The following is a 15,248-nucleotide window of genomic DNA, read 5'->3' on the forward strand; positions in this document are numbered from 1 at the left end:
ATAACATCATAACTGATGGGGGGGGGGGGGGGGGTACACATCAGAATAACACCATAACTCATGGGGGGGTACACATCAGAATAACACCATAACTCATGGGGGGGTACACATCAGAATAACACCATAACTCATGGGGGGGTACACATCAGAATAACACCATAACTCATGGGGGGGTACACATCAGAATAACACCATAACTCATGGGGGGGGGGTACACATCAGAATAACATCATAACTCATGGGGGGTACACATCAGAATAACATCATAACTGATGGGGGGGGTACACATCAGAATAACATCATAACTGATGGGTGGGGGTACACATCAGAATAACATCATAACTGATGGGGGGGGTACACATCAGAATAACACCATAACTGATGGGGGGTACACATCAGAATAACATCATAACTCATGGGGGGTACACATCAGAATAACATCATAACTCATGGGGGGGTACACATCAGAATAACACCATAACTCATGGGGGGGTACACATCAGAATAACATCATAACTCATGGGGGGTACACATCAGAATAACATCATAACTGATGGGGGGTACACATCAGAATAACATCATAACTGATGGGTGGGGGTACACATCAGAATAACATCATAACTGATGGGGGGGTACACATCAGAATAACACCATAACTGATGGGGGGTACACATCAGAATAACATCATAACTGATGGGGGGTACACATCAGAATAACACCATAACTGATGGGGGGTACACATCAGAATAACACCATAACTGATGGGGGGTACACATCAGAATAACACCATAACTGATGGGGGGTACACATCAGAATAACATCATAACTGATGGGGGGAATAACACCATAACTGATGGGGGTACACATCAGAATAACATCATAACTGATGGGGGGGTACACATCAGAATAACATCATAACTGATGGGGGGGGTACACATCAGAATAACATCATAACTGATGGGGGGGTACACATCAGAATAACACCATAACTGATGGGGGGGTACACATCAGAATAACATCATAACTGATGGGGGGGTACACATCAGAATAACACCATAACTGATGGGGGTACACATCAGAATAACATCATAACTGATGGGGGTACACATCAGAATAACATCATAACTGATGGGGGAATAACATCATAACTGATGGGGGTACACATCAGAATAACATCATAACTGATGGGGGGGGTACACATCAGAATAACACCATAACTGATGGGGGGTACACATCAGAATAACATCATAACTGATGGGGGGGGTACACATCAGAATAACATCATAACTGATGGGGGGTACACATCAGAATAACATCATAACTGATGGGGGGAATAACATCATAACTGATGGGGGGTACACATCAGAATAACATCATAACTGATGGGGGGATGGGGGGTACACATCAGAATAACATCATAACTGATGGGGGATGGGGGGTACACATCAGAATAACATCATAACTGATGGGGGATGGGGGTACACATCAGAATAACATCATAACTCATGGGGGGGGGTACACATCAGAATAACACCATAACTGATGGGGGGGGGTACACATCAGAATAACACCATAACTGATGGGGGGGTACACATCAGAATAACATCATAACTGATGGGGGGGGTACACATCAGAATAACATCATAACTGATGGGGGGTACACATCAGAATAACATCATAACTCATGGGGGGGGGGTACACATCAGAATAACACCATAACTGATGGGGGGTACACATCAGAATAACACCATAACTGATGGGGGGGTACACATCAGAATAACATCATAACTGATGGGGGGGTACACATCAGAATAACACCATAACTGATGGGGGGGGGGGTACACATCAGAATAACACCATAACTGATGGGGGGGTACACATCAGAATAACACCATAACTGATGGGGGGTACACATCAGAATAACATCATAACTGATGGGGGGGGTACACATCAGAATAACACCATAACTGATGGGGGGGTACACATCAGAATAACATCAAATCAAATCAAATCAAATCAAATTTTATTTGTCACATACACATGGTTAGCAGATGTTAATGCGAGTGTAGCGAAATGCTTGTGCTTCTAGTTCCGACAATGCAGTGATAACCAACAAGTAATCTAACTAACAATTCCAAAAAAAACTACTGTCTTATACACAGTGTAAGGGGATAAGGAACATGTACATAAGGATATATGAATGAGTGATGGTACAGAGCAGCATACAGTAGATGGTATCGAGTACAGTATATACATATGAGATGAGTGTGTAGACAAAGTAAACAAAGTGGCATAGTTAAAGTGGCTAGTGATACATGTGTTACATAAGGATGCAGTCGATGTTGTAGAGTACAGTATATACATATGCATATGAGATGAATAATGTAGGGTAAGTAACATTATATAAGGTAGCATTGTTTAAAGTGGCTACACATCAGAATAACATCATAACTGATGGGGGGTACACATCAGAATAACATCATAACTGATGGGGGGGGGTACACATCAGAATAACATCATAACTGATGGGGGATGGGGGGTACACATCAGAATAACATCATAACTGATGGGGGGGGGTACACATCAGAATAACATCATAACTGATGGGGGGGGGGGGTACACATCAGAATAACATCATAACTGATGGGGGGATGGGGGGTACACATCAGAATAACATCATAACTGATGGGGGGGGGGGCACACATCAGAATAACATCATAACTGATGGGGGATGGGGGGTACACATCAGAATAACATCATAACTGATGGGGGGGTACACATCAGAATAACATCATAACTGATGGGGGGGGGGGTACACATCAGAATAACATCATAACTGATGGGGGGGGGGGGGGGTACACATCAGAATAACATCATAACTGATGGGGGGATGGGGGGTACACATCAGAATAACATCATAACTGATGGGGGATGGGGGGTACACATCAGAATAACATCATAACTGATGGGGGGGTACACATCAGAATAACATCATAACTGATGGGGGGGTACACATCAGAATAACATCATAACTGATGGGGGGTACACATCAGAATAACATCATAACTGATGGGGGTACACATCAGAATAACATCATAACTGATGGGGGGGTACACATCAGAATAACATCATAACTGATGGGGGTACACATCAGAATAACATCATAACTGATGGGGGTACACATCAGAATAACATCATAACTGATGGGGGGGTACACATCAGAATAACATCATAACTGATGGGGGGTACACATCAGAATAACATCATAACTGATGGGGGGGTACACATCAGAATAACATCATAACTGATGGGGGGGTACACATCAGAATAACATCATAACTGATGGGGGGGGGGGTACACATCAGAATAACATCATAACTGATGGGGGTACACATCAGAATAACATCATAACTGATGGGGGGGGGGTACACATCAGAATAACATCATAACTGATGGGGGATGGGGGTACACATCAGAATAACATCATAACTGATGGGGGGGGGGGGGTACACATCAGAATAACATCATAACTGATGGGGATGGGGGTACACATCAGAATAACATCATAACTGATGGGGGATGGGGGGTACACATCAGAATAACATCATAACTGATGGGGGGGGGTACACATCAGAATAACATCAGAACTGATGGGGGGGTACACATCAGAATAACATCATAACTGATGGGGGGGGTACACATCAGAATAACATCATAACTGATGGGGGATGGGGGGTACACATCAGAATAACATCATAACTGATGGGGGTACACATCAGAATAACATCATAACTGATGGGGGGGGGGTACACATCAGAATAACATCATAACTGATGGGGGGTACACATCAGAATAACACCATAACTGATGGGGGGTACACATCAGAATAACATCATAACTGATGGGGGATGGGGGGTACACATCAGAATAACATCATAACTCATGGGGGGTACACATCAGAATAACATCATAACTGATGGGGGGGGGGGTACACATCAGAATAACATCATAAGACTGATAATAGGATGTTATAAAGGCTCACAAAAGCTTAGAACAAGTATTAATGTGTTATACCCATCGGCTTTAGGTAACTATTCGTCCCAAATGGTACCATAGTCTCCATATAGTGCACTACTTTTGACCGGAGTTCTATGGTCCCTGGTCAAAAGTGCACTACATAGGGAATAGGGTATCATTTGGGACAGGGTCAGTGTCACCTCATATTAGTGTATTCAGTTCCAACCGAAGGCTAAGGCATAGGTGAGACATCTCGTCAAACCAGTTTAATTTTTTTTTACCTTTGTCATAGACTTTGAACATGTTATCAATCTAAAGTCGTAAAGTCAATAGCTTTATGCAAACAAAACACCCCAAATCAGAGCACTTTTCTTATCTTTCTAAGTTTACCAGTAAACTACCCAGAACTTTGTTCACTTTCAATGGAATATAAGGTAAAATCAAGTGTCCTTTTTTGGGTACTTCAGATTATCACCGGTGTCCGTAATGATCTCTGGCCCTCCGTTTGACCTCACTACATGGAGAATATTTAAGATGATTTTAAAATAAACAATATAATGACAAAACATAATCTTAAATATAATATAAACCTTTCAGCATTAAATATACTTTATATTATCTTGTACAGACTTTGCTCTTCTATGTGAACATGTCTGTTGTCAATGTTGGTGGCAGTAAATAGTAGCAAGAGTTCATTGTTGATTAGATGCTTTTTAAAATTACTTTGGCTATTTTCTCTTGAACCATATGGTCTATCTATCAGAAACTACTGGACAATATGGACACAGATATAAAAAATGTATACTATATATAAATACAGATTTTTTTTTTTACAGTTTTGCAAGTATAAATTACCAAATTTACCATAGATTGCCATAGATGACCTCTTAATTACCCAAATTACAGAAGATTCTGGTAACTTTGGTAAATTACCGGTCGCTTTTCCACCTTACGCAAACCTATTTTATAACATTTACATTTACACGACTTACAAATTTGTCATGTTTGTCATTTATTATCATGTCTTGTCCCTGTGCTCCCCATTCTATTCGTTTCCCTCTGCTGGTCTTATTAGGTTCTTTCCCTCTTTCTATCCCTCTCTCTCCCCCTCCCTCTCTCACTCTCTCGCTCTCTCTTCTCTCTATCGTTCCGTTCCTGCTCCCAGCTGTTCCTATTCCCCTAATCATCATTTAGTCTTCCCACACCTGTTCCCGATCCTTTCCCCTGATTAGAGTCCCTATTTCTTCCGTTGTGTTCCGTTCCTGTCCTGTCGGTTCCTTGTTTAGAATTCACCGTGCTGTGATTGTGTATCGCCCTGTCCTGTCGTGTTTTTGCCTTCATCAGATGCTGCGTGTGAGCAGGTGTCTCTGTCAGCTACGGCCTGCGCCTACCCGAAGCGACCTGCAGTCTGTGGCCGCTTCTCCTGTTATTCCCCTCTACAGACTAGAGGATTTCTGTTATTCCCTGTTTGGACATTTCCTGTTAAGGATTCAGGATTTGTCGTTTTCTGTTTGGACTTGAATAAACTCTGTTTCTGTTAAGTCGCTTTTGGGTCCTCTTTCACCTGCATGACAGAAGGAACCGACCAAGGAATGGACCCAGCGACTTCAGACGCTCGTTACACTGCCGTCGAGATCCAAGGAGCCATGCTCGGCAGACACGAGCAGGAATTGTCTGCTGCTCGCCATGCCGTGGAGAACCTGGCCGCTCAGGTTTCCGACCTCTCTGGACAGTTCCAGAGTCTACGTCTCGTGCCACCTGTTACTTCCTGGCCTGCCGAGCCTCCAGAACCTAGGGTTAATAACCCACCTTGCTACTCCGGGCAGCCCACTGAGTGCCGCTCCTTTCTCACGCAGTGTGAGATTGTGTTCTCTCTCCAACCCAACACATACTCTAGAGAGAGAGCTCGGGTTGCTTACGTCATTTCACTCCTTACTGGCCGGGCTCAAGAATGGGGCACAGCTATCTGGGAGGCAAGGGCTGATTGCTCTAACAAGTTCCAGAACTTTAAAGAGGAGATGATTCGGGTTTTTGACCGTTCAGTTTTTGGTGGGGAGGCTTCTAGGGTCCTGGCTTCCTTATGCCAAGGTGAACGGTCCATAACGGATTATTCTATAGAGTTTCGCACTCTTGCTGCCTCTAGTGAGTGGAACGAGCCGGCGCTGCTCGCTCGTTTTCTGGAGGGACTCCACGCAGTGGTTAAGGATGAGATTCTCTCCCGGGAGGTTCCTTCAGATGTGGACTCTTTGATTGCTCTCGATTGCTCTCGCATCAACGGTGTTTCCCTGCTCCGCATCGCAACCATCTCCCTCCTCTGGCTTTGAGACTGAGCCCATGCAGCTGGGAGGGATTCGCATCTCGACTAAGGAGAGGGAACGGAGGATCACCAACCGCCTGTGCCTCTATTGCGGAGTTGCTGGACATTTTGTTAATTCATGTCCAGTAAAAGCCAGAGCTCATCTGTAAGCGGAGGGCTACAGGTGAGCGCAACTACTCAAGTCTCTCCATCAAAATCCTGTACTACTTTGTCGGTCCATCTACGCTGGACCGGTTCGGGTGCTGAGGGTTGTTTCATGGTTGTTTCATGGACGAAGCATGGGTTCGGAAACATGACATTCCTTTCAGAGAGTTAGAGAAGCCTACGCCCATGTTCGCCTTAGATGGTAGTCATCTTCCCAGTATCAGATTTGAGACACTACCTTTAACCCTCACAGTATCTGGTAACCACAGTGAGACTATTTCTTTTTTGATTTTCCGTTCACCGTTTACACCTGTTGTTTTGGGTCATCCCTGGCTAGTATGTCATAATCCTTCTATTAATTGGTCTAGTAATTCTATCCTATCCTGGAACGTTTCTTGTCATGTGAAGTGTTTAATGTCTGCCATCCCTCCCGTTTCTTCTGTCCCTACTTCTCAGGAGGAACCTGGCGATTTGACAGGAGTGCCGGAGGAATATCATGATCTGCGCACGGTCTTCAGTCGGTCCCGAGCCAACTCCCTTCCTCCTCACCGGTCGTATGATTGTAGTATTGATCTCCTTCCGGGGACCACTCCTCCTCGAGGTAGACTATACTCTCTGTCGGCTCCCGAACGTAAGGCTCTCGAGGATTATTTGTCTGTGTCTCTTGACGCCGGTACCATAGTGCCTTCTTCCTCTCCGGCCGGGGCGGGGTTCTTTTTGTTAAGAAGAAGGACGGTACTCTGCGCCCCTGCGTGGATTATCGAGGGCTGAATGACATAACGGTTAAGAATCGTTATCCGCTTCCCCTTATGTCATCAGCCTTCGAGATTCTGCAGGGAGCCAGGTGCTTTACTAAGTTGGACCTTCGTAACGCTTACCATCTCGTGCGCATCAGAGAGGGGGACGAGTGGAAAACGGCGTTTAACACTCCGTTAGGGCATTTTGAGTACCGGGTTCTGCCGTTCGGTCTCGCCAATGCGCCAGCTGTTTTTCAGGCATTAGTTAATGATGTTCTGAGAGACATGCTGAACATCTTTGTTTTTGTCTATCTTGACGATATCCTGATTTTTTCTCCGTCACTCGAGATTCATGTTCAGCACGTTCGACGTGTTCTACAGCGCCTTTTAGAGAATTGTCTCTACGTAAAGGCTGAGAAGTGCTCTTTTCATGTCTCCTCCGTTACTTTTCTCGGTTCCGTTATTTCCGCTGAAGGCATTCAGATGGATTCCGCTAAGGTCCAAGCTGTCAGTGATTGGCCCGTTCCAAGGTCACGTGTCGAGTTGCAGCGCTTTTTAGGTTTCGCTAATTTCTATCGGCGTTTCATTCGTAATTTCGGTCAAGTTGCTGCCCCTCTCACAGCTCTTACTTCTGTCAAGACGTGTTTTAAGTGGTCCGGTTCCGCCCAGGGAGCTTTTGATCTTCTAAAAGAACGTTTTACGTCCGCTCCTATCCTCGTTACTCCTGACGTCACTAGACAATTCATTGTCGAGGTTGACGCTTCAGAGGTAGGCGTGGGAGCCATTCTATCCCAGCGCTTCCAGTCTGACGATAAGGTTCATCCTTGCGCTTATTTTTCTCATCGCCTGTCGCCATCTGAGCGCAACTATGATGTGGGTAACCGTGAACTGCTCGCCATCCGCTTAGCCCTAGGCGAATGGCGACAGTGGTTGGAGGGGGCGACCGTTCCTTTTGTCGTTTGGACAGACCATAAGAACCTTGAGTACATCCGTTCTGCCAAACGACTTAATGCCCGTCAAGCTCGTTGGGCGTTGTTTTTCGCTCGTTTCGAGTTTGTGATTTCTTACCGTCCGGGTAGCAAGAACACCAAGCCTGATGCCTTATCCCGTCTGTTTAGTTCTTCTGTGGCTTCTACTGATCCCGAGGGGATTCTTCCTTATGGGCGTGTTGTCGGGTTAACAGTCTGGGGAATTGAAAGACAGGTTAAGCAAGCACTCACGCACACTGCGTCGCCGCCGCGCTTGTCCTAGTAACCTCCTTTTCGTTCCTGTTTCCACTCGTCTGGCTGTTCTTCAGTGGGCTCACTCTGCCAAGTTAGCTGGTCATCCCGGTGTTCGAGGCACTCTTGCGTCTATTCGCCAGCGCTTTTGGTGGCCGACTCAGGAGCGTGACACGCGCCGTTTCGTGGCTGCTTGTTCGGACTGCGCGCAGACTAAGTCGGGTAACTCTCCTCCTGCCGGTCGTCTCAGACCGCTCCCCATTCCTTCTCGACCATGGTCTCACATCGCCTTAGACTTCATTACCGGTCTGCCTTTGTCTGCGGGGAAGACTGTGATTCTTACGGTTGTCGATAGGTTCTCTAAGGCGGCACATTTCATTCCCCTCGCTAAACTTCCTTCCGCTAAGGAGACGGCACAAATCATTATTGAGAATGTATTCAGAATTCATGGCCTCCCGTTAGACGCCGTTTCAGACAGAGGCCCGCAATTCACGTCACAGTTTTGGAGGGAGTTCTGTCGTTTGATTGGTGCGTCCGTCAGTCTCTCTTCCGGGTTTCATCCCCAGTCTAACGGTCAAGCAGAGAGGGCCAATCAGACGATTGGTCGCATACTACGCAGCCTTTCTTTCAGAAACCCTGCGTCTTGGGCAGAACAGCTCCCCTGGGCAGAATACGCTCACAATTCGCTTCCTTCGTCTGCTACCGGGTTATCTCCGTTTCAGAGTAGTCTGGGTTACCAGCCTCCTCTGTTCTCATCCCAGCTTGCCGAGTCCAGCGTTCCCTCCGCTCAAGCGTTTGTCCAACGTTGTGAGCGCACCTGGAGGAGGGTGAGGTCTGCACTTTGCCGTTACAGGGCACAGACGGTGAGAGCCGCCAATAAACGCAGGATTAAGAGTCCAAGGTATTGTTGCGGCCAGAGAGTGTGGCTTTCCACTCGCAACCTTCCTCTTACGACAGCTTCTCGTAAGTTGACTCCGCGGTTCATTGGTCCGTTCCGTGTCTCCCAGGTCGTCAATCCTGTCGCTGTGCGACTGCTTCTTCCGCGACATCTTCGTCGCGTCCATCCTGTCTTCCATGTCTCCTGTGTTAAGCCCTTTCTTCGCACCCCCGTTCGTCTTCCCTCCCCCCTCCCGTCCTTGTCGAGAGCGCACCTATTTACAAGGTACATAAGATCATGGACATGCGTTCTCGGGGACGGGGTCACCAATACTTAGTGGATTGGGAGGGTTACGGTCCTGAGGAGAGGAGTTGGGTTCCGTCTCGGGACGTGCTGGACCGTTCACTCATCGATGATTTCCTCCGTTGCCGCCAGGATTCCTCCTCGAGTGCGCCAGGAGGCGCTCGGTGAGTGGGGGGTACTGTCATGTTTGTCATTTATTATCATGTCTTGTCCCTGTGCTCCCCATTCTATTCGTTTCCCTCTGCTGGTCTTATTAGGTTCTTTCCCTCTTTCTATCCCTCTCTCTCCCCTCCCTCTCTCACTCTCTCGCTCTCTCTTCTCTCTATCGTTCCGTTCCTGCTCCCAGCTGTTCCTATTCCCCTAATCATCATTTAGTCTTCCCACACCTGTTCCCGATCCTTTCCCCTGATTAGAGTCCCTATTTCTTCCGTTGTGTTCCGTTCCTGTCCTGTCGGTTCCTTGTTTAGAATTCACCGTGCTGTGATTGTGTATCGCCCTGTCCTGTCGTGTTTTTGCCTTCATCAGATGCTGCGTGTGAGCAGGTGTCTCTGTCAGCTACGGCCTGCGCCTACCCGAAGCGACCTGCAGTCTGTGGCCGCTTCTCCTGTTATTCCCCTCTACAGACTAGAGGATTTCTGTTATTCCCTGTTTGGACATTTCCTGTTAAGGATTCAGGATTTGTCGTTTTCTGTTTGGACTTGAATAAACTCTGTTTCTGTTAAGTCGCTTTTGGGTCCTCTTTCACCTGCATGACACAAATTGGTGCATTCACCTTATGACATCCAGTGGAGCAGCCACTTTACAATAGTGCATCTAAATCTTTTAAGGGGGTGGGGGGGTGAGAAGGATTACTTTATCCTATCCTAGGATGTATTATATTATCATTATATCCAAAAGCAGACCTGTTTTATAATATATTATATTATTATTATAAACATTATATCAAACAGCAGACCTGTTTTTGGGGAAGACCAGCTTGGTGACGTCTGCCTGGAGGAAGGAGGCGTTGCCATGGTGACTGTTGTCCTGTCTGTTCTTCTCCACGAAGCTCTCCATGAAGTCGACCGCTGTCACGTGACTGGCCTGGGTCAACAGGTGGCTGGTGTACCTACTGGAAGAGACCAAACACACAAACACAAAGGGTCAAACACCTCCACATCAGACAGCGAGGGTCAAACTGCTAACAAGTGTCCACATCACCTGACCAGGAAAAACACAGGTCCCCATCATAGCCCAGGGCCAGGAGTTTTCTGTGTCAGGTCACATGGTCAGTTAAACCTCATGGCTCTACAGAGATCATGACACAGTATATGCTTGTTGTTATTAACGGTCTATCGGGTCAGTTGTTTTATAGATATAGTTGAATAGCCCCACTGACCCGATGCCGGCGCCCAGCTCCAGGACCCTCCGGCCGGAAAGGCTGGGCAGCAGGGAGAGGATCTCAGGCAGTTCGTGCAGGGTCAGCTCCTGGGCATGAGAGTCCAACATCATTTCCTCAACCGTGGCCTGGCGGCTGTGCTCCTTCCAGAACTCTGTCATCGTACTCCTCTCTACTCAGTGGAAAGAAGAGGGAGACAAGAACTAAAGCAAACGGCTGGACAAATACACACCAAAACCAACACAAACACCAACACACTGTATTTGTACGTTTGTTTTATGTGCCCAGTCTGTGTTTTATTTTGATAAGAATTGACATTCTATTCCATGCTAGTCTATTCTATGCTAGTCTATTCTAGTCTATGCTATTCTAGTCTATGCTATTATAGTCTATTCTATTTATTCTATTTTAAAGCTATTATAGACCAGAGTGTGTGGTGATCTGAGTTTGATACCGTAGAGTTACTACAGCATGAGAACAAAAAGAGGTACAACTCTCCAGAACTCTAAAGAGCAACAAGAGGTACAACTCCCCATAACAAGAGGTACAACTCTCCAAAACTCTAAAGAGCAACAAGAGGCACAACTCCCCAGAACTCTAAAGAGCAACAAGAGGCACAACTCCCCAGAACTCTAAAGAGCAACAAGAGGTAAAACTCTCCAAAACTCTAAAGAGCAACAAGAGGTTCAACTCTCCAAAACTCTAAAGAGCAACAAGAGGTTCAACTCTCCAAAACTCTAAAGAGCAACAAGAGGTACAACTCCCCATAACAAGAGGTACAACTCTCCAAAACTCTAAAGAGCAACAAGAGGCACAACTCTCCAGAACTCTAAAGAGCAACAACAAGAGGTACAACTCTCCAAAACTCTAAAGCGCAACAAGAGGCACAACTCTCCAGAACTCTAAAGAGCAACAACAAGAGGTACAACTCTCCAAAACTCTAAAGAGCAACAAGAGGTACAACTCCCCATAACAAGAGGTACAACTCTCCAAAACTCTAAAGCGCAACAAGAGGTACAACTCCCCATAACAAGAGGTACAACTCTCCAAAACTCTAAAGAGCAACAAGAGGCACAACTCTCCAGAACTCTAAAGAGCAACAACAAGAGGCACAACTCTCCAAAACTCTAAAGCGCAACAAGAGGTACAACTCCCCATAACAAGAGGTACAACTCTCCAAAACTCTAAAGAGCAACAAGAGGTACAACTCTCCAAAACTCTAAAGAGCAACAAGAGGTACAACTCTCGAAAACTCTAAAGAGCAACAAGAGGTACAACTCCCCATAACAAGAGATACAACTCTCCAAAACTCTAAAGAGCAACAAGAGGCACAACTCTCCAGAACTCTAAAGAGCAACAACAAGAGGTACAACTCTCCAAAACGCTAAAGCGCAACAAGAGGTACAACTCCCCATAACAAGAGGTACAACTCTCCAAAACTCTAAAGCGCAACAAGAGGTACAACTCCCCATAACAAGAGGTACAACTCTCCAAAACTCTAAAGAGCAACAAGAGGCACAACTCTCCAGAACTCTAAAGAGCAACAACAAGAGGCACAACTCTCCAAAACTCTAAAGCGCAACAAGAGGTACAACTCCCCATAACAAGAGGTACAACTCTCCAAAACTCTAAAGAGCAACAAGAGGTACAACTCTCCAAAACTCTAAAGAGCAACAAGAGGTACAACTATCGAAAACTCTAAAGAGCAACAAGAGGTACAACTCCCCATAACAAGAGATACAACTCTCCAAAACTCTAAAGAGCAACAAGAGGCACAACTCTCCAGAACTCTAAAGAGCAACAACAAGAGGTACAACTCTCCAAAACTCTAAAGCGCAACAAGAGGTACAACTCCCCATAACAAGAGGTACAACTCCCCATAACAAGAGGTACAAATCTCCAAAACTCTAAAGAGCAACAACAAGAGGTACAACTCTCCAAAACTCTAAAGCGCAACAAGAGGTACAACTCTCCATAACAAGAGGCACAACTCTCCAGAACTCTAAAGAGCAACAACAAGAGGTACAACTCCCCATAACAAGAGGTACAACTCTCCAAAACTCTAAAGAGCAACAAGAGGCACAACTCCCCAGAACTCTAAAGAGCAACAAGAGGTACAACTCTCCAAAACTCTAAAGCGCAACAAGAGGTACAACTCCCCATAACAAGAGATACAACTCTCCAAAACTCTAAAGAGCAACAACAAGAGGCACAACTCTCCAGAACTCTAAAGAGCAACAAGAGGTACAAGTCCCCATAACAAGAGGTACAAATCTCCAGAACTCTGAATTGCTGGAACAACATATTCTAGAAATCAATCACTGTTTTGTAATTAATAACAATAATATAAACCAAAAATAAGCAAACAGTTTATATAACTGTCAAAACAGAACACAATCATTAATAAATCACTATAAGTGCCTGACGACTCAAATTCAATTATTCTGATGCTCTATCTTTTGCGTCAGTGGACGTGGCTTAGAGTTTGACCGGAGCAAGAAGTTTGGGTAGCCAGGCAATATACAATACATGACCAAAAGTATGTGGACACCTGCTCATCCAACATCTCATTCCAAAATCATGGACATTAATATGGAGGATGACCCCCCCCTTTGCTGCTATACCAGCCACTCTTCTGGGAAGGCTTTCCACTAGATGTTGGAACATTGCTGAGGGGGACTTGCATCCATTCAGCAACAAAAGCTGTGAGGTCGGGCACTGATTTTGGGCGATTAGTCCTTGCTCGCAGTCGGCTTTCCAATTCATCTCAAAGGTGTTCAACGGGGTTGAGGTCAGGGCTCTATGCAAATATAGCCAAATCCACTAATTTGAAGAGGTGTCCACATACTTTTGTATATATATTTATATATATAGTGTAACTGCAGCAGCTACCGCTATTAGTAGCTAACTAGCCTGCTATCAATGTATCATCTAGTAGTTATAGTGGTTCCCAACTCCGGTCTTCCAGTACCTCCCAACAGTTCACATTTTCATTGTAGCCTTGGACAAGCACACCTGATTCAACTAATCATCAGGCCCTCAATTAGTTGAATTAGGTACGTTTATCTGCGGCTACAACAAAAATGTGTACTGTCAAGAACAGGAGTTGGGAACCACTGTAATGGTACAGTGTAATTTACAGTAAACCATTCCAGGACTGATCTACATCAGTTAGGATTGCTTTCATCACTCACATGAACCGACTAAACTCTGAGCACATGTTGGGCCAAAAAAAAAAAAGCCTTGTAATTATTAACTTCTGACAAGAAAATGTCCATCACATTGTAATAAACCCACACTGTTACAGTCGATAGATAGAGGATGGAAACCATATCATCCTTACCTTTGATGTCCATGTTTGATGAAGTTCAAAACAGTTTAAATTGTTTTGTTTTTTAAAGAAGAAGAAAAAAATAATAAAATAATAACTATTAGTCTTAGTGTTCAGTGACTCTAACAGCACCAACTATCCGCCGATGGTATGTCGAGTGTAATCACTGTCAGACTAGTGGAAACCTTTTGTGACGGCTCGTGTTCAAATAACGGGTGACATATGTGCGTGTAGGAGTTGGCTTTCCATATCGACAGGTACAGAACTGACCATTCCGATGCTCCGAATATGAGGGGAGAGAACAATTACGCATGAATAATCATCTGGAGAAAAAGAAGGGGGAGGGGGGGGGTCTATGTTGGCACGGGATTTCCCTTACCTTACAGACCATGCCTGTTGAAGAACCGAGCTGGTGAGATGTCAATTATTCAGGAGGAGGAGATAAAAACGATATTGAGTCATCCATCCATGTGGAATATAAAAATAAGAGTCAGATGTATGTAAATAAGGGCGTATTAAAGGTATAGCCGGTGGTCTGTGCACAGGGTGTCTACGTGCGTTATCTTACCGAGGTTGAAACGAGTCCCTTTCGTCCCAAATGTGCTGATACCGTTGGGATGGAGTCGCTCATGTGTGGCATGTATGCATACTCGGATTGCGCAATGCATGCCTCATGCATCTGCTTTCTTCAAAAGCGTCTCCTTTAAAGGGCCAGCCCGAGCCAGGTAGTGCATGGTTCAGATTGATGATGATGATGAAACTCACGCAGCAGATGACATGATCAGACGACAACATTTTTTATTTTTTAAATTTTGAATTGAGGAATTACACATTTTCTTTCCATAATGGGAGGCCAGCTGTTATGAGAAGCACATCCATTTCAAATGGGCATAATTACAATACGTGTTATTACAAAAAAAAACA

The 15,248-nt window shown here is 45.2% G+C and overlaps 1 protein-coding gene across 4 annotated transcripts in view; it reads right to left on the bottom strand.

Moving 5' to 3' along the window:
- The window catches only part of LOC123993748 (phosphoethanolamine N-methyltransferase 3-like), a 22,741-nt gene extending 7,706 nt beyond the window's left edge, over positions 1 to 15,035 (bottom strand). The window contains exons 1-3 of one of the 4 annotated variants that reach the window (XM_046296198.1): positions 14,893 to 15,035; positions 10,994 to 11,165; positions 10,571 to 10,726 (exon numbers count right to left, since the gene is read on the bottom strand). In XM_046296198.1, the coding sequence (XP_046152154.1) occupies positions 10,571 to 10,726; positions 10,994 to 11,165; positions 14,893 to 14,992 (428 nt within the window). In that variant the 5' untranslated portion in view covers positions 14,993 to 15,035. Of the gene's footprint in view, positions 1 to 10,570; positions 10,727 to 10,993; positions 11,169 to 14,336; positions 14,569 to 14,892 lie in introns of those variants that run through there. The other 3 variants (XM_046296197.1, XM_046296199.1, XM_046296200.1) reach the window with 3 other exon arrangements.
- Positions 15,036 to 15,248: the final 213 nt, after the last annotated feature.

Source organism: Oncorhynchus gorbuscha, linkage group LG13 (assembly GCF_021184085.1).
Source record: "Oncorhynchus gorbuscha isolate QuinsamMale2020 ecotype Even-year linkage group LG13, OgorEven_v1.0, whole genome shotgun sequence".
Taxonomy (NCBI): Eukaryota; Metazoa; Chordata; class Actinopteri; order Salmoniformes; family Salmonidae; genus Oncorhynchus; species Oncorhynchus gorbuscha.